The sequence below is a fragment of the Lithobates pipiens genome, unplaced genomic scaffold (genome assembly GCF_037356315.1).
Source record: "Lithobates pipiens isolate NorthernLeopardFrog02 unplaced genomic scaffold, aLitPip1_a1.2 Scaffold_18, whole genome shotgun sequence".
Lineage (NCBI taxonomy): Eukaryota > Metazoa > Chordata > Amphibia > Anura > Ranidae > Lithobates > Lithobates pipiens.
This window is the reverse complement of record NW_027507758.1, coordinates 332,041,428-332,062,803: the sequence shown is the minus strand read 5'-3', so window position 1 is coordinate 332,062,803 and position 21,376 is coordinate 332,041,428. Positions and strand designations below refer to the sequence as shown.

Genomic DNA, 21,376 nt, shown 5'->3' with positions numbered 1-21,376 from the left:
TGCATACATACATCCGAAGTATCTGCCTGTTCTGTCTACTGCCTATGGCTGTACACAAACACCTGTGACTCCTGGGATCAGAAATGCTGTGTGTGTGTGAATGAGGTCTTGGGGCCCATTTACATGTGTGTTGTGATCTGTGCAACATTATGAACAGTTTGTTTATGCTGCCTTTGGTACTTTAGGGACATGCAGGGGCTATACAAACAGATGCAGGTCCTCATTTCACAAGGTTGTGGGTGAATGTATGGCCCAGAACACACCATTTGCGGTTGGGGTAGCTCACCCTCACCTGTCAAATTAAGACCTACGGCTGTGTTTATACAATGGCTGTTTTCCCATGGGGGGGCCTTTGCTCTAGGATGGGACTCAGGGTGGCGGAGAGCTTCGGGGGGGGGGGGGGGTGTTTGCTGCAGTGGTGGAAGAAGGGAAAATAAACACACGAGCAGCAGCTGGGGGGGGGGGGCTCATATTAGATGAGTAGCTATAATCTGGTGATCAAGGCTATTCATTTTTGTTCAGCAGAGCCTGCTGAACCCTTGTGCTATACGTTCATGGTCATTGGAGTGACCGTGCGTTTTATAGCAAAGTGGGAAATGCAGCCAACATAAGGCATATTGACCTGGCCAGCTGGAAACTGTTCTGTGTTGCCTTATGCCTTAAAAGAGAAGCAAAGGATTTCCCCCACCCCCAATTATACTTACCTAGGGGAATGCAACATCGGCTGCATCTGTCCCCCGATGCCTCCTACACTGAGAACTGAGCGATGGAACACAGCCGGTCAATTGGTTCTGACAGTTCCTGAGCAGAGAGCTGCTCTGCTTCCTGCGCGCTCATTGGAACGCTGAGCTGTGGAGGGGCGGGGAGCGGCCAGCTCAGACTCTGAGGCTCGCTGAGAGGCTGAGCAGGGTGTCAGTCTGGACTGATTTCTGTGGCATCAGCAGAGAGCAGACAGCCCGCTCACTGCTGAAAACGGGTCACAGGAGTGCAAAATGAATTGCACTCCTGTGACCCATAGGAGAAGTACAGCCAAACCAGCTGAGGCTGGACTTCTCCTTTTTTATTCCATGACATCAAAAGATTTGAATTAGAATCCAGGTAAGAACCTAGATACTCAAAAAAAAAATCACTCCTCTCCTCTTCTAACGCATATTCTAACTAACATGTATAAGAGATCTGTATACTTCCCTATTTTCAGACCTCTCCACGCCAGTCTCATCACGTTATCTCCTGTTTCAGGCAGTGGATGTTGCAGGACAATGAAGAAAGCAGTCGGCAATCGGTGGCAATCCCTAGGAGTGGCAATGCTACTCATAGGCTTTATTTTAGTAGATTTTGACTAGAATTCTACTGTAAGGATTGGAGACGAATCCTGTGTATGGCCTGTCATTTTAGACCACTATTAAATTTGGAATGAAAGTTAAATTAAACTTGTGAGAGATGTTTTTGCACTTTTTTTTTTATATACATTTTCAATTCAGGTTTTTTTTTTCTTATTCACTTTTTAATCTCTTGTGATTACTGTGCACTATTGTCCCATATTAACACGGTTAATATAAAGGATTCAGTCACCATCTAGATCACTGGTCATCAACCTATAAGCTAAAGGGGGTTTCCAATGCAGCCCCTGACATCACTAAAGGGCCACACAATATGTTCAATATGTAATGCTTGAGGTGACTGTCAGAAACTGCATGCCTAAGGAAGAAAATGAAGATCAAAGGGTATGGGCATGCTACATTTTTTACTGAGCATATGCTGCAATAGACAATCTGAAACTGGGAACTTGTTATATGTGGCTGGTAGAGATCCATGTTATTGGCCTAATCAATTTTCCTACTAAAGACTGCGGAAGTCTGAGGGCCACACATCATATACCAAAGGGCTGCAAGTTGGGCACCGGGGTTCTAGATTTAAAAGCGTAGCAGAAAAGCACACATTTTTGTTGCAATTGTTATGTTTATCTCTCCTTCAGCTTTTTATTTTTCTTGTTAAAAATGTTCTAAAACCTTTTGAATCCCAAGTAAATTCAAAAACGTTACAAAATACTTATATTGAAAAAATAAAACCGATGCATAATCAAACAGCAGTCAAGGCTCTGAGGAAGAAATGCATCCTCTTTTGAGTGTCTTCCCCACGCTTGGATTTGCACAGTGGACCAGGTGATGTGCGACACTGGATATCGATTAGCTTGAAAATAATGCTGTTTGTGAGTATTCATCTGATTTATTTCTGGTACGAAATCAATCCAGGCATTGTAATATTGCCATATTCGAGTAGCAGAATGTGTTTTGGGTTGTAATTCTTCCATCCTTTTATGTGAGAAATATCTTATTAAATTGACAACTTTGTGTGAAAAAGAATTTTCAGTTTCATTCCACATTTCCTGAAAACATGTGGCAAAAAATGGAAGTCTTCAAAAGCCTCCCCGTGCCTCTTAGATTGGTTTGCTTTCCAAAATGTGGTCACTTTGTGGGAGTTTCTACTGCCCTGGTGCTCCAGGGCCTCCAGAAATGTGATTGGTAGTCAGGAAATTAGACGCATTAATTAGTGTCACTAAACCAATATCATAAACTATCAAAAAATGCTGTATTGCATGCTGCTGTTCATATTCGGTCACTATGAGATTAGTTCTCTGTATTCTTAATTAAAACCTGGCTGATCCTGCTATTCTCTAACTCATCCTTCAGTCCAAGTCCCCAATGCAACTAGAGATTTTGCATAGCAGTTTTGGCAGCTCTGCACATGCTCAGTTTTCAGTGAGTTTTTTTGCATATCATTTCCTCCCTTTCACATCTAAACAGCCCATGCAAATAGTCCCACGTGGGCATGTACACAGTGGTATAAATGACAGCTCATTACCTCCCTTCTCCTCTATCCCACTAACCAGCAAAACACAATAGGGAAGGGTTGGGTTACATGTAGATTGATGGAGGTGTCACCTCTCCCACATTCTAACACACAGGTTAGAGTGGTGTGACACAGCCTATGACTGGCAAAAATCCACCCACACCATGTTATTGCCACAAAATAGATATTTCAAATATACAGTATATTTGTATGACAATTTAAAACAGAAGATCCTCCTGCTTTTGTTTCCCTGCAGCCAGGCTGGAAAAGAGCTGGGTCATGTGTTGTCATTTAAAAAAAAAAAAAAAAAAAAAAAAGCTACAGTGCTGTCATCCATACTTAGAAATAAAAGGGTCATTATTTGTGTTTAGTATTACTGTAAGGCCCCTAGAAAGCCTAAAGGTGCTCCTTGGATTGTAGGCCCTTCTGTCGGACTTAACTATAAAATTCTCACAGATGGGCTATCCCCATGCTTGGAAGGAGTAGCAGAATTTATTTAGGGGTGTAATTCTAAGTATGACTATGTGTTATGATACGAGTTAGAAATGTCTTCTTAACATATATCTTTTCCATTAACATTGATGAACTAAGAAAAAGCAGGTAATTTACCCAATAATAAAGCATCAGGACCAGATGGTCTTCCAGGGGAAATATATCAAAAATATGGAGACACACTATTACCAAAATTGCTTGATGTTTTTAACTATGCCATGGAGGTGGGCTCACTACCCCCTCTATGAATGAAGCAGTAATCATTGTTCTATTGAAACCCGATATGAATCAGGGTTACTTGGGTCCCTATTGCCCAATATCTTTGCTAATTTCAGACATTAGGTTGCTGGCAAAGGTATTGGCGACTAGATTATCAAGATATATCCCCAACTTAATCCATCGTGATCAGCCTTTATACCAAATAGATCTACAGCTAATAATATTAGACCGTTATTCTTAAATCTACAACTGCCAACAGATAGGGGAAATAGAGCTATAATGTCACTCGATGTGGCTAAAGCATTTGATAGTATAGAGGGGGTCTTTATGTGGAATTGCTTAAAACGATATAGGTTCGGTCCCAGATTTATTAAATGGATACAGCTTTTATGACTCCCCAAGAGCAAGTGTACGATTGAATGGTTGTGTATGAACCCCTTTCTCGTTGACCAGAGGGACAAGGCAGGTATGTCCCTTGTCCCCGCTTCTCTTTGCTATGGCCATTGAACCATTTGTTGAGGCTATTCACTTGTCTGTGGGTATTGTGGGATTCCGCAGATCTACAGGTGAATATAAGATGGCACTCTATGCGGATGATGCTCTTGTGTTCCTGGGAGATGTGGGTCCATCCATGTCTGCAGTTATCTCCTTGATAAACTTATATGGATCCTTTTCAGGATTTAATATTAACTAGGACAAATCCGTAATAATGCTTGTGGATCCTGAGTGTATGGGACATCTGTGCCAGACTCATCGGATAGCCCTGGTTACATCATTTAAATACTTGGGAGTGGTAATGACACTGAATGTTATAGATTATACAGTTTGGAATATACTCCCTCTTATTAAATAACTGATTAAAACATGGAGTAAATTCCCATTGTCTATGGTGGGGAGGGAAAATCTGGTCAAGATGGTGTGGATGCCATAGATGTTATATGTATTGCATAATTGTCCCATATGGCTGACATTATGATTAGAGGTCGACCGATATATTGGCCGATATTTGCCGTTTTTTAATTAATCGGCATTGGCCGATTGAGCTGATAAAACGGCCGATTTAGAACAGCGGGACTTGGAAATGACTTCTGTAATAGAAATCAGTGTAAGTTGCCTGAGTCGTCATAGAAACGTCTTTCCTCCTCTCTGGGCAATCTGCCAAGAAAAGAACAAAATGATACAATGTTTACACTTGAATGAATGAACTCATCTCTGTGTGTAGAAGTTCTCAGTTTAACCATTTAAAGACTAAATCTTTTCTGACACTTGTTGCTTACAAGTAAAAGTCCTGTATTTTCTGCCAGAAAATCACTTGGACCCCCCAAAAAGTATATATATTTTTTTAGCAGAGATCCTAGGGAATAAAATAGCGGTTGTTGTAACATTTTATGTCACACGGCATTTGCGCAGAGGTCTTTCAAATGCATTTTTTTGGGGGAAAAAAAATACACGAAATGATTTAAAAAAAAAAAAAACTAAAACAGTAAAGTTAGTCCATTTTTTTTTTTTTTTTTTTTTTTTTTCGTCCAAAAGTTTTGAGTACTTGTTTTTATTTTATAGGCTGCTTGCACACTGGAGCGGGCAGGCGTTGATGGTAAAATGTTGCTAGTTTTAGCAGCGCTTTACCATAATTTTTTTTTTTAACATCCTGCCAGTGCATCGCCTCAGTGTGAAAGCACTCTGTCTTTCACACAGACTGCAGGGGAGCTGTTTTGCAGGCACTTTACAGGCGCTATTTTTAGCCCAAAAGCACCTGAAAAACGCCCCAGTGGGAAAGGTGTCTGTTAGGTTTTATGAGATGAAGGGGGATAAAAAAAAAAAAATCGGCCTAACATATCGGCCCAAAAAAATCGGCATTATATATCGGCCATCGGCCGCCATGATTTCTAAATATCGGCATCGGCCAGAGAAAAACCCATATCGGTCGACCTCTAATTATGATTATTTAGGACCATCGATTCAGTCTTTAGAGACTGTGTGTGGAGGGGAGGAAAACCTAGAATTTAGATTTGAAATCTTACAGCAACCCATTGATAAAGGGGGGGGGGGGGGGGGATCGTGATACCTAATGCAAGATTATACTTTATTGCCTCACAATTAATACATTGGCATGGCTGAGAGGTAATGGACATGGAGGACCCCACACAAAAGATAATAGCATCTCAATTCAAAAACTACCCTTTAGTTCAATTAATAGTAGCACACCATTTTATAATAAAAAAAGGTTCTCTACTTTTCACTTTATTCACAGAGTATGGGAAGCAGTAAGAAATATTACTCAACATAAGGGATATACGAAACAGATGCCCATATGGGATAATTACTGCCTTTATGAATTAAACTCTCAGAATATTTAAACTGGAAAAAGGCAGTCATAATATTTCTGTATCTGTTATATGAAGAGGATGTCTTGCTTTTAATATATTGAAAGACCGGTATAAGTTAACAAACAAAAACTTTTATCAATACCTTCAAATACATCATGCATTACAAATCCAAAGCTCAAAAAATCAACTACAGTATGAACACTCTAAAATATTAACAAATGCAACCTCGGGTGCCTGTATGAAATGAGGATTAATAGGAGATCTTTACGCTAATTTAGAAATAAAGGAGAACACTGAAAAACACTAAAATTGTTTTGCCCGATGTCAGGGAGAGATATAGGTTTAGAGGAGGACTGGACACGTGCCTTGGTAACCCTTCCTAGGACATCCCTCGCGCCCTCTCAAATGCTATCTCAGCTTTTTATTCTACATAGGGCTCATTATACTTCACAAAAACGTTATGCTTGGAAAATATTTAACACCATTATGCCTGCGATGCTCTCTATTCAATGGCTCACTTTTTCATATACTCTGGTGATGTCCAAAGCTCCATTGTTATTGGGGAAAAAAGTATTAACTTTCAAATTATGCTCAACTGAGATGAGGACGGAAGAGTAGAGAGCGTAAAAGAAAGAGAACTTGCTGCTCGGCGGAAATGGCTATAGTTTGATGTTTGGGGGAGTCCAAGCAGATGTGCAGAATGTATTCATAATTCTAGTATGTTTTATTCATTAATATGTTAAGTTAGATTAGCCGAGAGGTGCAAGTGGTGTATGTGTTTTTATTTTTATTTTTGTTTTGTTTTTTTATATTTTACGGACCATTTTCCTATATTTGTTTATATGTTTTGCAACAAAAAAATAAACGATTTGATTGAAAAAAAAAAAATATCTTCTTAACCACTTAAGCCCCGGACCATTTTGCTGGCTTAAGACCAGACCACTTTTTGCGATTCGGCACTGCGTGGATTTAAGTGACAATTGCGTGGTTGTGCGATATGGCTCCCAAACAAAATTGATGTCTTTTTTTTCCCCATAAATAGAGCTATCTTTTGGTGGTATTTGATCGCCCCTGTGGCTTTTATCTATTGCGCTATAAACAAAAATAGAGCGACAATTTTGAAAAAAATGCATTTTTTTACTTTTTGTTATAATAATTATCCCCAAAAAATCTATATAAAAAATAAATTTCCCTCAGTTTAGGCTGATACGTATTCTTCTACATATTTTTGATTCACAAAATCGCAATAAGCGATTGGTTCGCCCAAGCGTTTACAAAATAGGGGATAGTTTTATGGCATTTTTAGTAATAATTTTTTTTTTTTACTAGTAATGGCGGCGATCAGCGATTTTTATTGTGACTGCGACATTATGGCGGACACATCGGACATTTTTGGGACCATTGTCATTTATACAGCAATCACTGCTACACAAATGCAGTGATTCCTGTGTAAATAACACTGGCAGTGTAGGGGTTAAGTGTTCCTAGGTGCGTGTTACTAACTGTTGGGGGCTGGGCTTTCTTTTAGTGAACACTGATCTCTGCTCCAATCACATGGAGCAGAGATCAGCATCACTTGTTGCTAGGCAGAACTGGGAGATGCGGTTTACAACAGCATCTCCTAGTTCAGCCGCCCCGCAGGTATGCTCGCGACGATCGAGTCCGCGGGACCCGTGACCGGACTCACGGGGGTCCCGACCGGCACGTGCCGCCGGCGGCCCACTCGCGATGGCAGGGCGGCAAATTTAAAGGGACGTACAGGTACGTCCATTTGCCTGTCCGCGCCATTCTGTCGACGTACATCGGCATGCGATGGAAGGGGTTAATTGACAACTTTATTTAAAATAAGTATATATATATTTAATTTTCTTTCCTGTATTTTCCAAAAACCTAATGGCAAAAAATTACATTTTCGTAGACTCATTATGCCTCTTAGAGAATAGCTTAGAGTGTTTGCTTTCCAAAATGGGGTAATTTTTATGGGTGTTTCAATTGTCCTGTTGCTCTAGGGCAGGGGTGCTCAACCTGTGGCTCTCCAGCTGTTGCAAAACTACAAGTCCCATCATGCCTCTGCCTCTGGGTGTCATGCTTGTGGCTGTCGGAGTCTTGCTATGCCTCATGGGACTTGTAGTTCCGCAACAGCTGGAGAGCCACAGGTTGAGCACCCCTGCTCTAGGGCCTCCAAAAATGTCAAGTAGTTAGGAAATTAGATACATAATTTTACGTGTCATTTCTGCTCCTTGAAAGCCCAAAGGTGCTCCTTAAATTTTTAGCCCTTTTTTATGTGGCTAGGCTGCTAAAAAAAGTCTTGTATGTATCCCCATACTTGGAAGACATAGCAGAATGTGTTTGAAAAAAATTACAACTTGGAAAACAACACCATGGGGGTTATTTACGAAAGGCAAATCCACTTTGCCCTACAAGTGCACTTGAAATTGCACTAAAAGTACACTTGGAAGTGCAGTCGCTGTAAATCTGAGAGGTAGATCTGAAATGAGGGGAAGCTCTGCTGATTTTATTCAATCATGTACAAGCTAAAATGCTGTTTTTTATTTTCCTTGCATGTCCCCCTCGAATCTACAGTGGCTTTACTTCCAAGTGCACTTTAAAATTATTTAGTAAATAACCCCCCATGTCTCTTACCAAATACCTTGGACTCGCTACAGCAACGTGAACAAGAAATTGCTCAAATGTGATTGTCAGTACATCAGGACTGATACATTTTGAAATATATATACAATACAGTAGTTTGTATACTCTAACTTTCACATTGACTAAATATACACGTTTTTAGTATTTTTTTTTTTTTTTTTTTAACCATAGAAATATAGCAGAATACATTCTGTCCTACATTTATGAAGAAAAATTTTCAACAAAGAAAAACATATTTGTTTTTATATAGCAAAAAAACAGTGGGGATTAAATGCCGCCAAAAGCTCGATCTATCACAAAAAATGCTAATTTCATTTGGGAATAGTGTTGCATGACTGAATCCTAAGCCCTGCTACCCAAATTGCCTGGACAGGAAGGAGGTGGAAGTGTTTAGTATTGGGGCAGTTAAAGGAACTTTCAATTTGTCTGAGGTCCAACTTTCTTTTTAAATGTTTTATCATGAATGTTGCCTTTTTGAAGTGTTAACCTTTTGAATTGAACCTAAAAGCAAACATTTACTGTATTATATTGCTTTTTTCATATTCTTGGATGTATTATATTGCTTTTTTTTTTTTCATATTCTTAGATGAGATACTGCATTTGTTTTTTGTTTTTTTAGGCTTTCTTTTATTTTAACCTGGTCATCCAGCCAGTAAGTCTGTTTTTCAACAGAACAAGCTGTCCACAAGTAGAAGTTAGGGGTTTGAGGCAAACCATTTAACACCGACAAGGGTGCTTACAATGATCAGGTTTTATTTACAGTATTTGGGTAAAATCTTTATCATAAAATGGGGGGAAAAAAATGTTACTGTAACTGCTTACCGTATATACTCGAGTATAGGCCGACCCGAATATAAGCCGAGGCCCCCAATTTACCCCCAAAAAAACTGGCAAACTTATTGACTCGTGTATAAGCCGAGGGTGAGACATGCCTGTCCATCCCTGTGTGTGTGTCCGTCCATCCCTGTGTGTGTGTCCGTCCATCCCTGTGTGTGTGTCCGTCCATCCCTGTGTGTCCGTCCATCCCTGTGTGTCCGTCCATCCATCCCTGTGTGTGTGTGTGTGTCCATCCATCCATCCATCCCTGTGTGTGTGTGTCTCCATCCATCCATCCATCCATCCCTGTGTGTGTGTGTCTCCATCCATCCATCCATCCATCCCTGTGTGTGTGTGTCTCCATCCATCCATCCATCCATCCCTGTGTGTGTGTGTGTCTCCATCCATCCATCCATCCGTGTGTGTGTGTCTCCATCCGTGTGTGTGTGTGTGTGTGTGTGTGTGTGTGTGTGTGTGTGTGTGTCCAGCCTACCTGTGTCCCGAGCCTTTGTCCCGAGCCTCCGTCCCGTGTCGTGCCTTCGTCCCGTCCCGTCCCGTGCCGTGCCTTGCCTTGCCTCCGTCCCGTGCCCTCTTCGTCGGCGGCCATTGTAAAATTCAAAAGCCGCGCCTCCTCCTTCGCCTGTGATAGGCGGAACACTGAATTTCCCAGCAGCCTGTGTTCCGCCTATCACGGACGTCGTATCATCCTCGTCCGTAGTACGAGGATGAGCGGATGCCCGTGATAGGCGGAACACAGGCTGCTGGGAAATTCAGTGTTCCGCCTATCACAGGCGAAGGCGGAGCCGGAGGCGCGGCTTTTGAATCATAGAATGGCCGCTGTCTGTCTGCTCGACACGCTGATCGAGCGGGCAGACAGCGATGACTCGAGTATAAGCCGAGGGGGGCACTTTCAGCCTCAAAAAAGAGGCTGAAAATCTCGGCTTATACTCGAGTATATACGGTATAATGTATTGGCTGGGGCTTGGCTCCAATTTAAGCTAATTTTTATTTTTTTTTTATTTTTTTAACGAAATACTACTGTTAAGCAATAAAAGTGGATTCTTAGATGAAATGTGTTTGCTACAATATATGTTTTATGAATAACTGGATAAGCACAGGCAACAGGTTTGTTTTATTCAGACCTTATTTATTTGCTGTGGTCATAAAGATAATACTTTTAAGTAGATGTTAATGCTGTAAAAAAAAAATTTATTAACTCAGCGGTCCAAGTAGTTCCAGAAACAGTCATAGAGGCTACAAGCCTGACATATAAAAATGCAGAACGGAGCTCAGGTGTCTTAGGGGCTCTTATTGTTGACTGTTGCTTCTTGGTGCATACGTTGCCTGAGATTCCCAGCTGTGTTTCATGGAAACCGTTTGTGTTCACATAACTCATGATGCTGCAAAGGATTTATAGTTGTTGACATGAGAAATGTGTCTGGTCCAAATTTTTCCATCACGTTATTTTGGATAGACACTCCAATGTGTAGTTGTGCACTGCTGAAAAGACATAAAACACAAAGTACATTCTGAAATGTTATCAGATGGTATTTGATGTGTTTACATTTCCGCTCAACAATTTTTTTTTTTATTTTTTTTTTTTATACCAAAGATCAATGCTGATAATTTGACAGTCTGTTCTATGATGTTCATACAATGATACTGGCGCATGGTCTGATGACATTTAGGAAATAGAAGATGTTTAACCTGGAAGGCAACAAGTGCTTCGTGGAGCAGGTGGAAATTGTGATTTCAGATTGCTCTTTGCTCATCCCATATAATCAGCCAATCATTTTAATCTTCTCTTAGCTTCTGTTTTTTGCTTTGGCAAATGAGTTTTGTAAGGCATAGCAGCACAGTACATTGGGCTTGTAAATAGTATTTTATGTAAAAAGTAACATCTTGAAGTATGTTATATTCTGCTTTTATGTTCAAATATTTTGTTACCTTAGATGTAGGGTAGATACATGTGAATTATGGTGGCAGTCTGCAGACAGATGAAATTTTTTTTTTTTTTTTTAAGGTACCCTATGGTAGCAATGATTGCAAAGCTGAACTCTTGGAAAACCATCAAATACATATAATAGAGAGATGGGGAGAGAGGGAGAGATATCTATCGTTGCTCCTTTTTTTTTTTTTTTTTTTTTTTATGACCAAGGATTTTTATTACTGTCCATCCAGTTCTGAGAATTACACTGCACAGCTGAGTGCATTGAACCTGTTACAATTAATGTTGCAATGATGCCCTCTCTCTACCCCAATTTTATAGATGGGGCAGTGGCTCACTTTTTGTATGCTTGATGTATAGGTTAGGTAACACACTGACACCTTTGCGGCACGGTGCTATCTGCTGGATGTTCCGTGTGTCCCTGTACCTTTTTAAGGAGGGGTGGGCTCCCTCCAGTCCATCTGCCCTTTATCTATTCCATTAGAATGCATGTGCTCTCCCTGTTGCGCCTCTAAGTTAGAGGTAGGAACTACAAGTAACAGGGTGCCTTGCCGGGGGCCTGTAGCTTACACATGTATTTGCAAATGTGTGCAGACTAAACCACTGTTTTTAACGCATACTGTTAGACAGGTTAATTTGGTTGGTTGCAAGCTGGTCGGTAAGTAGAGCTCGGAATTTTCCTTGGCTGTTTTTTCTCATTTGTTGCCCTCCAATGCTGCTTGCTGTATAGGCCAAGTATAGATAGGGGCAGTGGCTCACTTTTTTTGTATCCTCTCTACCCCAAGCCTGTTGACTTGACAGCAAAAAGAAGCAGCACATCCTTGTCAGTAAATGTACATACACATGGTATTTATGTGAGCCACTCAGGCTGCTAGGAAATAGTCGTGTAGTAGTAGTAGTAGTCCTGTGCCTGCTGCTGTAAGTAAGTGCTGGCTGGGAAGGAGCCCACCCATGCTCCAATGCGTAAGCTCCCATGGGCAGAGTGAAACGTTTTGGATGTGGCCTGGCATGGGTTCAGGCTGAGACTGCCATTTGTCTGCACACACACAGCAGGTCTTGTTCTGATGTGCAGCTCCTGAGATCGTCTGCTCAAATATGCATACAGCTCACTTCACTCTCAACTCAGAACTTGCATAAACACGGCAGGACTTTTTCAGCCAACTTTCACCAAATCATGTGTTTTTTCTGCTCTTTACCGCCACCTTTGGTTAACTTCTGTATTGTCTGATCTTTTGCATTGGTTCTGAGCATGCGTGTTTATACTTTGTACAAAAGTCCTATGGTTTTCTGTACACACGATCAGACTTTGCTCCATCGGACTTTTGTTGCCAGAACGTTTGTCCGTTCGCACAGCCAACAAAAGTCAGATGAAAACCGAAAAAGTTTGTCCGATGGAGCATACACACGGTAGGATGTTGCTCCAAAACAGCCAATTTAAATGTTGTCAAAAAGTCTGATCGTGTGTATGGGCCTTTAGTGTTGCTTTATAGGGAATTGCAAGAGACGGATACAAATATTCATTCTTAACAAATACAAAGCTGCATTCTTCTCATTCATGTCTACCTTAAGTTCAGCTTTCAGCGTAAAGCTGGGTGTACACACTTTTTTTTTTTTTTTTTTTTTTTTTACCAACCAGCAGGTTGAATGGAAAAAAAAAAAGCCTGATTGATCCTGCATCAACATAAGCAATAAGAAGCTGACAGGGGGACTCCCTCACACCAGAATACACTGATCAACACTTGCAGCCATTGGCGTTCTTTAGACCAGCCTCTGTTAAACAGACAGTTGTTCACAAGTTGGCTGGTTCCTGCTCAACCAGCCAGCTTTCGGCCTGTATATACCGGGCTTTAAAAAGTAAGGTGACTGTTATTACATTTGTTAGCCATCATCTGTACATTTTTATAAGTTTTTGGAACCTATGTATCTCTGTTGTTAAAACTTTAAATCTCCTAAAATACAGCACACAAAAATGTATATCTTTGAACTAATGGAGACGGCAATATGAAATGAGATTACAACTGAAGGTGACCCTTTTTGTTGTTTAATTGCAAGAATTAAAGTGGTAGTAAACTCTACTTAACGACTCAGTTTCATGTAAAGCAGTAAAATATGACTTAGTAGTGTTTGCTTTTAAAAGTATTTTGAGGTGTGTCATTTAGGAAATATCACTCTCTCCTCTTTCAATGACATCACTCGCACTTGCCTTTTGTAACCCCAACTGGCGATACGCTGAGTGTGCCGTCAGCCTATACAGCCATGTGCCACGTAACTCAACATTTCTCTGCAGCATTATAATCCCGCGAGAGTACTGAACATTCATCGGTTCTTGAAAAAACCCATGTGACTAGGTATGTTACAGGGGAGGTTTACAAACTGATTGCTAAGGCCAAATTAAACCAAGACTTGGTTTAATCTCATTGAGCATGTGCAAGATTTCTACATGGATGTTTGGGTGGAGAAGGGAGCAGGAGCATTCCACAAAGATGGCAGGGGCTTTGGACGAAACAGGCTACAATAATTTTAAGCTACATAAATCGTAAGAACAATTAGATGGTGCTCTAGAATAGATCCGTATGTGGAGGACGGTGCTTGCTTTGATTTGTTTGGAATATATCCTGATTATCAATATAAATGTGTGTTTTTTTTTTTTTTTTTTTTTTTATGGAAGATATACTGTATGTATGTGTGTGTGTGTGTGTGTGTGTGTATATATATATATATATATATATATATATATATATATATATATATATATATATATATATATATAATATTGTGTGTGTATTATACTTTTTTTTTTATTTTTTTTTTTTTCTCGACCATCAAAAAAAATGTGCATTTTGTACACAATAAAAGAAAACATGTGCTTTATCTTTTCATCTGTGCCAAGAAGCTATTGGCTAGCAGACCATTGTAATGTATTTCCTAAAAGTTGATCTCCAGCCAAAACCTTTTTTTCTGTTTTTGGATAAGAATTTTATTGCTGATGTGTTCCTCCAGGCAGATTTTACTTAACATCCTGTCCTGGAATAGCACAGGAAGTGAGGGGAAACCTTCCTATTGGGGCTATAAAGATTAATAAATCTGTTTGATATTTTAGCTCTTCTTGCTACCAGTGCTTTTATGTTTATTTCTGTTGGCGTGCTTTCTCTTTTCCCTGGCCTAGTGCCCACTCAGAAAATAAGGGGAAATCTTTTCAACTGGGGTACACCACATTAAAAATGCATGTTTCATTTTAGCTCAACTCTTGTTAATTGTATTATGTTTGACAAATGCGTATTAAGGTGCTAGAAATCTAGTACACTTTCAGCTCTCTTGCTTTAATGAGTTATTGCTCGCTGCAAGGCATAAGGTGGTTTGACAGGTAGCACATGTTCGAAATAACAAATCTCTACTTTGATAACTAGTAAACATCACCGCATTCCTGCGAACATATGCCTCTTTGGTGAATCGCTTGAAAATCTGAGGTTCATATTGCCTACACATTTGTGACTTTTACACAGAAGATGACAGTGATGCCTATTAATCTAAATAGAAGAAATTTAATCTTGGTACTTAATTTAACATATATATCATGAATGCAGAAGATTAATGTGATTCTGATTGGGGAAGGGAAGACCTTAATCTTCAGGGACATTTGGAACATATTTTATGGATATTAAAATATATTCCTGTCTGACTTGGATTTGAACTTTGCATTTTTAGGCACTTCGTTAAGTTTCCAGTTGGGTGCCTTGCCACATCTGGATATAATATTTGGAAAGTTAACCTATACTTTTGCAAACGGAAGATATGGGACAACTTGTGGTCATGTACAATATAATCAGACATCTTTAAAATAAATCATTCATTTCATTGGTAGTAGTCTGTGCTTGGTGCTTTGGGTAACTTTATATCCTTTGCTGTGTTTTTAGCAGAGAAGCTATCATTAGCAACTGATTTATCTCCCCTCTTGACATGGGTTCAGTTGCAGGAATCCTTTATATTTTGACTTACCACAAGGGTCTGTGCCTCCAAATTGCCCCCTTTCTGACTTGGGGTTTGTAAAATCAAATTTAGTAGCTTTCATAGTGATCTGTCTTATTGTTTTACACTATATTACAGTTGTAACCTCCGCTATCATCACATTATTTTTTTTATTTTTTTAATGCGCTAGGGGAATGAGTGCAGGAAATCCATTATTCCATAAGTAGAACAGCTGCACATAAAATTGATTTAAAAGTAGTTGGGCTTATATCACTAATGTCTGAGAAAGCAAACTACAATTGGGTGTTGGACAAGATATTCTTTATTACATACATTGGAATGCATGTCTTCTATGCAGTGCATTTTAAAGTGTTTGTTCATTTTGTTGTTTATTAATATAATAAACATGTTTTATATGGTACTAACCTGCTTTGTGCAATGATATTGAACAGAGCGGCCCCGATCCTCCTCTTATTGGGTCCCCCTGTAGCACTCTGGGCTCCTCCTTTTGTCTCTGAGTTTCCTTTGGGCACGACCTTGCAGGCTCGTTTCGAGGTGGGCTGTATGCATCTATTGAAACACACTGCACAACTTAGCCTGTTCCTGCTCTCTGCTCACAGCATTTGATTTCTTTTTTAAAACTTTTTTACTTTAGTACTCCAAACACAAGTTATGTGTTTTTGCATGTGTTTTAGCTGGACCCTTGTAACTATGTATAAAACATGCATGTTGTGAATATCCGTGTGTGTAAATTTTATTTTATTTTTTATCTTTAACATGCAGATTATATCAAATTTTACACTTAGTACTATCACCGCTTGATAAGTCAGAACCATTAACACTAAAAGGGCACTGTGTCCTGATGTCCTTGTATATATAACTATGCATGCTCCCATCCATTTCTGGAACTTAATCCAGTAATACCTGCTTGGAATTAATACTGCCTATGGGGGACTTGGCAGTTACCGATACCAGAACTGAATTAGAGCTTCAGTTGTAGCTTGCGTTCTACCTTAAATTAGCATATTTGCTACAACTCTATTCCCTTAAAGGAAGTTAGTCAGGATGATAGTAGGCATAGGCTGCAGCTTTTGGAACTAGGTGGGTAATCTAATCTGAATGTATAGGTAGTCGGCTGTTAATTTGTAATCATTGGTTCTTGAGTGTCGTTCCTCCTCCCCCCCCCCCCCCCCCCCCCCCATGTCCTTTTTTCTATATTTCGGCACTATGAAGGAGCTTCAGCCCCGGAAGCCACTGCGTCGCTTTAACTGACAATTGCGTGGTTGTGCGCTGCACCCAAACAAAATTGACGCCCTTTTTTGCCCACAAATAGAGATTTCTTTTGGTGTTATTTGATCACCTCTATGGTTTTTATTTTTTGCACTCTAAATAAAAAAGCAACAATTTTGATGAAAAAAAAAAATTGGGGCATAACTTTTTTAAAAAAATAAATAAAAATAATTTCTCAGTTCAGGTCGATATGCATTCTTCTACATATTTTTGTTAAGAAAAATTGCAATAAGCATATATTGATTGGTTTGCACAAAAGTTATAGTGTCTACAAAATAGGGGATAGATTTGTAGCATTATTAATATTATTATTATTTTTACTAGTAATGGTGGCGATCTGCAATTTTTATCAGGACTGTGACATTATGGTGGACACATCGGACATTTTTGACACATTTTTGGGACCATTAGCATTTATATAGCCATCAGTGCTATAAAAATGCACTGATTACTGTAAAGCTGTCACTGGCAGGGAAGGGATTAACACTAGGGCGCGATCAAGGAGTTAACTGTGTTCCCTGTGTGCGTTTCTAACTGTAGGGGGAGGGGACTGACCTAAAGGAAATAACAGATTGTGGCTCCTAGCTATTACGAACTCACAATCTGTCACTCCTCATAGAACAGAACTGGAACTTGTATGTTTACACACACACACACACACACACACACGTCCCTGTTCTGCCTCTCTTGCCCACGATCGCTCCTGGCCGGCAGTCATCGCAACCGATGGCCACAAGCATCAGCACCCCCGCAGTGCAGCGTGCATGCGCTTCCAGTGGCATGCATGCATGCCTGCTATCCCGATCCCGGGAGCCGACATGTAGCAACGACGGCTGTGAGATGGTGTCGACCTGCCGCAGTATGACAGCGGCTGGGAAGCAAGCGGTTTAAACAAGAGTTGCCTTTTTTGCAGTCTCTCTCGTGCTTTCCTCATGTGGATTTGCTTATTTCAGGTTTTGTGACTGAAAAAATTATATATTGTATTTCCATTAAAAAATAGTCTGACATTTATTTTTCTGTTTTCTAGTCCGTGGCAAAGACTGGCCGGTTATTAATCAGTCATGAAGCTCCAGTAACAGGAGGTTTTGCATCAGAAATAAGTTCAACAGTACAAGTAAGTCTGTCAGTATATTCAAATGCTTTGTGGTCCAAATTTGAAGTTATCTTTGTGCAAAACATCAGTACTTGATGAAATATCAAATTCAGATTATTTTAAAGTTGTTAAGGGGGTGTGAGGTTCTGTCAATCAGCTTGCAAGTACAGCCGAAGTCTTTGTAAGGGTCACACCCAGCTGGAGCACCAACACTCTCTCAAATTCACCTGTGACTTAAATACTATTCATAAAAGTTCTAGAATTTGTTGGAGAACCTTTAGGCTACTTTCACACTGTGGTACTTTACAGGCGCTACAGCGCTAAAAATGGAGCCTCTCCTGTGTCTCCGCATCTTTGCAGCGGTGTATTCGCCACTCCTAAAGAGCCCCTTCCCATTGAAAACAATGGGGCAGCGCCGCTAAACCACTATGCCAGCAGTTTTAACCCTTTTTTAGGTTAATACCGCTAGTGGCCGAATAGCGCCTCTTTACTGCCGACACCCACAACGCCCCAGTCTGAAAGTAGCCTTATAGAGAAACGTTCATAAATGAGAGCATAGCATTATGTTCTATTACAATAGCGTTTCTTTGCATACATTTTTTAAATTTTATTTTCATCCAGCACAATATCCTATTTTGAATAATTGTAGATTTTTTTTTTTTTTTTCCTTTCTTGCCTAACTCCTATGCAAAATGTTACCCTGCACTGCATAGAACTGCAGAGCTAAATTATTTCTGCACTAGTTGGCCACAAATACTCCAAATCCGGTGTGCTAATGGATTGCTTATTAGGTGGGATTTTTAATATATTTGTTTCATTGATCCACATATACAAATTTTAGTCACTTTATGCAGTCCATGTCAAAAATTATAATTTTTCTAAAATTTACATTTGTGTATTACTTGCACATGGTGGAAGAGTAGCCTTAAAGTGAACATGTGGCTGTGTATATTCCAAGTATTTACTTAACAAGCAATAAATCTTCGCAGCAGAAGCACTGAAGTGGTCCAAGAGCGCTCCTTCAGCAAAAACTCTTCTCTGTGTTCTCGTGCTTTGTGTTTACATTAAAAAGCACTGCTGGGAGAGTAGAGTGATCTAAGCTGCATAAAGACATTAATTTAGTGTTTTTACTTTAAAATTTGAGCATTTTATTGCACAGTGCCTATAGCTATAGCTGTATATTGCAGTATAAAAAAAAATTGTTAAAATTGCACAACCTTTGAGAAGCATGGGGGGGGGGGGGAGAAAACTTGTTTTTAACGCCCTTACTCTAATATTATTCATTTGAACCCTGATAATGTAATTTGTTGATAGCCTTTTCGACTTGTATTTAGAGTTTTGCGTATTGTGTCTCTGTAGATTATAACTCTGCCTCCTTTTTCTGTGTCCTAGAGGTCTTTAAAATAATTATCCATGTTTTTGTACCTGATTTATACTGTCACAAGGTATTTAAACAATTTCCCTTTTGTATAACCCCCTTTTTATGCTCCGTAAAAATAATTAACAAAATACATTGCAAACTAAGTTACTCACCCATTTATTTGCCTCTCTATTTGTGGAAAGGCAACTGCGCTCTATGTATAAATCCATCAGATGTCAAAATCCACCTCTTTAAACCTCTTTACGTATCTTCTGGCCATACATATATAATCAACATTTGATCTGAAATAAAGCAATCACACATAGCGTAAAATACAATAAACGTAATATGCACAAAAAAAACTTCAACCTTACAGTGTTGGTGCATACAGTATTCCAGTTTTAGCACAGCATGGATAAACATATGAGTGCCCTTCTTTCCCTGCTCCCTTTCTGTAGCTTGCCTATAGATCATTGCATGCTGCAATAGTGATGCCACTCAAGGCTGGGGGTCTCCACTTGCCATTTCAGGTGTATGTGAAATGCATTGGATTTTACACTATGCGTGAGTCCTCTAATTGTTATCATAGGATACGGGGTAAAGCCAGAAGATATGTATAGAGGAGTGGTGAAGTAAAAAAAAGAAAGGAATAATAATAAAAAAAATAAAATAGGGGGTTATTTACGAAAGGTAGATCCACCTTGCAGTGCAAGTGCACTTGGAAGTGCAGTCGCTCTAAATCTAAGGGGTAGCTCTGAAATAAGTGGAAGCTCTGCTGATTTTATCATCCAATCATGCACAAGCTAAAATGCTGTTTTTTATTTTCTTTGCATATTCCCCTCGGATCTACAGCGACTTTTCTTCCAAGTGCACTTTCGTGTGTACTTGCATTGCAAAGTGGAATCTCCTTTAGTAAATAACCCCCATAATGTCTTTATGGACCTTGCTTTGTGCACTGGTCCAAATCATTTGGTGAAGGGGGGGATTATGGTGTGGGGTTGTTTTTCAGGGTTTGACCTTGGCACCTTAGTTCCAGTGAAGGGAACTCTTAAGGAGTCAGCATACCGAGAAATGTTGGATAGTTTCATGCTCCCAACTTTGTGGGAACAGTTTGCACAAAGCAAGATCCATAAAAACTTGGATGAGTGAGCTGGTGGGGGGGGGGGGGGGGGGGGACTTGACTGGCCTGCACAGAGTCCTGGCCTCAACCCAATAGAACACCTTTGGGATGAATTAGAGTGGAGACCTGTGAGCCAGGCCTTTTGTCCACATCAGTGACTGAGCTCACAAATGCGCTTCTGGAAGAATGGTCAAACATTCCCATAGGCACACTGCTAAACCTTGTGGACAGCCTTCCCAGAAGAGTTGAAGCTGTTATAGCTGCAAAGGGTAGGCCAACTAAAAATTGAATCCTACGGACTATGACTGGGATGGCATTAAAGTTCATGTGCGTGTAAAGACATGTGTCCCAATACTTTTGGCAATATAGTGTGTATGTGTGTGTATATATATATATATATATATATATATATATATATATATATATATATATATATATATATATATATATATATATATATATATATATATATATATATATATATATATATATATATATATATATATATATATATATGTATGTATGTGTATGTATATATATAATTATAGGAGAAAAATCGTCTCTTACAGTTGACCCAGAATGTTCTTGCTTTTGTCCCTGTACCTTTAGCATACAACTAAATAATAGGAAAGAACAATCAAGAGCAAGCTGCAACATCTCATGACAATACAGGATGTGCTTTGGTGTGTAGTGTAGTAATGCAATTACGTTTTTGCAAATACATTTACAGATGCACATTTTCTAAGAGCTTAAGTTAATCCTCCTCTTGAGTAATTGTAATTGAAAAAGCATTAGCTTAAACAAACAGTGTGTGCCATATTTAAGCACTGCAAAGCATAATCTCTAAGACAATGTAAATATTTTATTTAAAAATTGCATTAGTGTGCAGATTGTCATATACAGCAAGATATCTAGTACAAATGTGCTGTAAGAAAAAAAAATAAAAAATTTCTTGCTGGATTAAGTGGATAATTGTTGAGCCAAAACTGTTAGAGAATGTGGTAGATATTTCTTCTCATACATGTGGAAATAATAAGGTTTCAATAAGGAGTCCAGTTGGAGTGCACGGTTATTTTCCAGATTTTTGTTCCATCCATACAGTGAGATCCTTTTGCCCAAAATAGGCATATGCAGTTCCCTTCTAATTGTGTATGGCTCAGAACCTTCATGTCAAGGTTTAGTTTATTAAAACAAATATAATTAATCTGACAGCACAGTTGGTATGTGTTCAGATATTTTTTAA

The 21,376-nt window shown here is 39.4% G+C and overlaps 1 protein-coding gene across 1 annotated transcript in view; it reads left to right on the top strand.

Annotated features, from left to right (window-relative positions):
• The window catches only part of BCKDHB (branched chain keto acid dehydrogenase E1 subunit beta), a 283,203-nt gene that overhangs the window by 182,832 nt on the left and 78,995 nt on the right, over positions 1–21,376 (top strand). Inside the window, 1 exon segment of the mRNA XM_077487334.1 lies at positions 17,588–17,674. Within this exon segment, the coding sequence (XP_077343460.1) occupies positions 17,588–17,674 (87 nt within the window).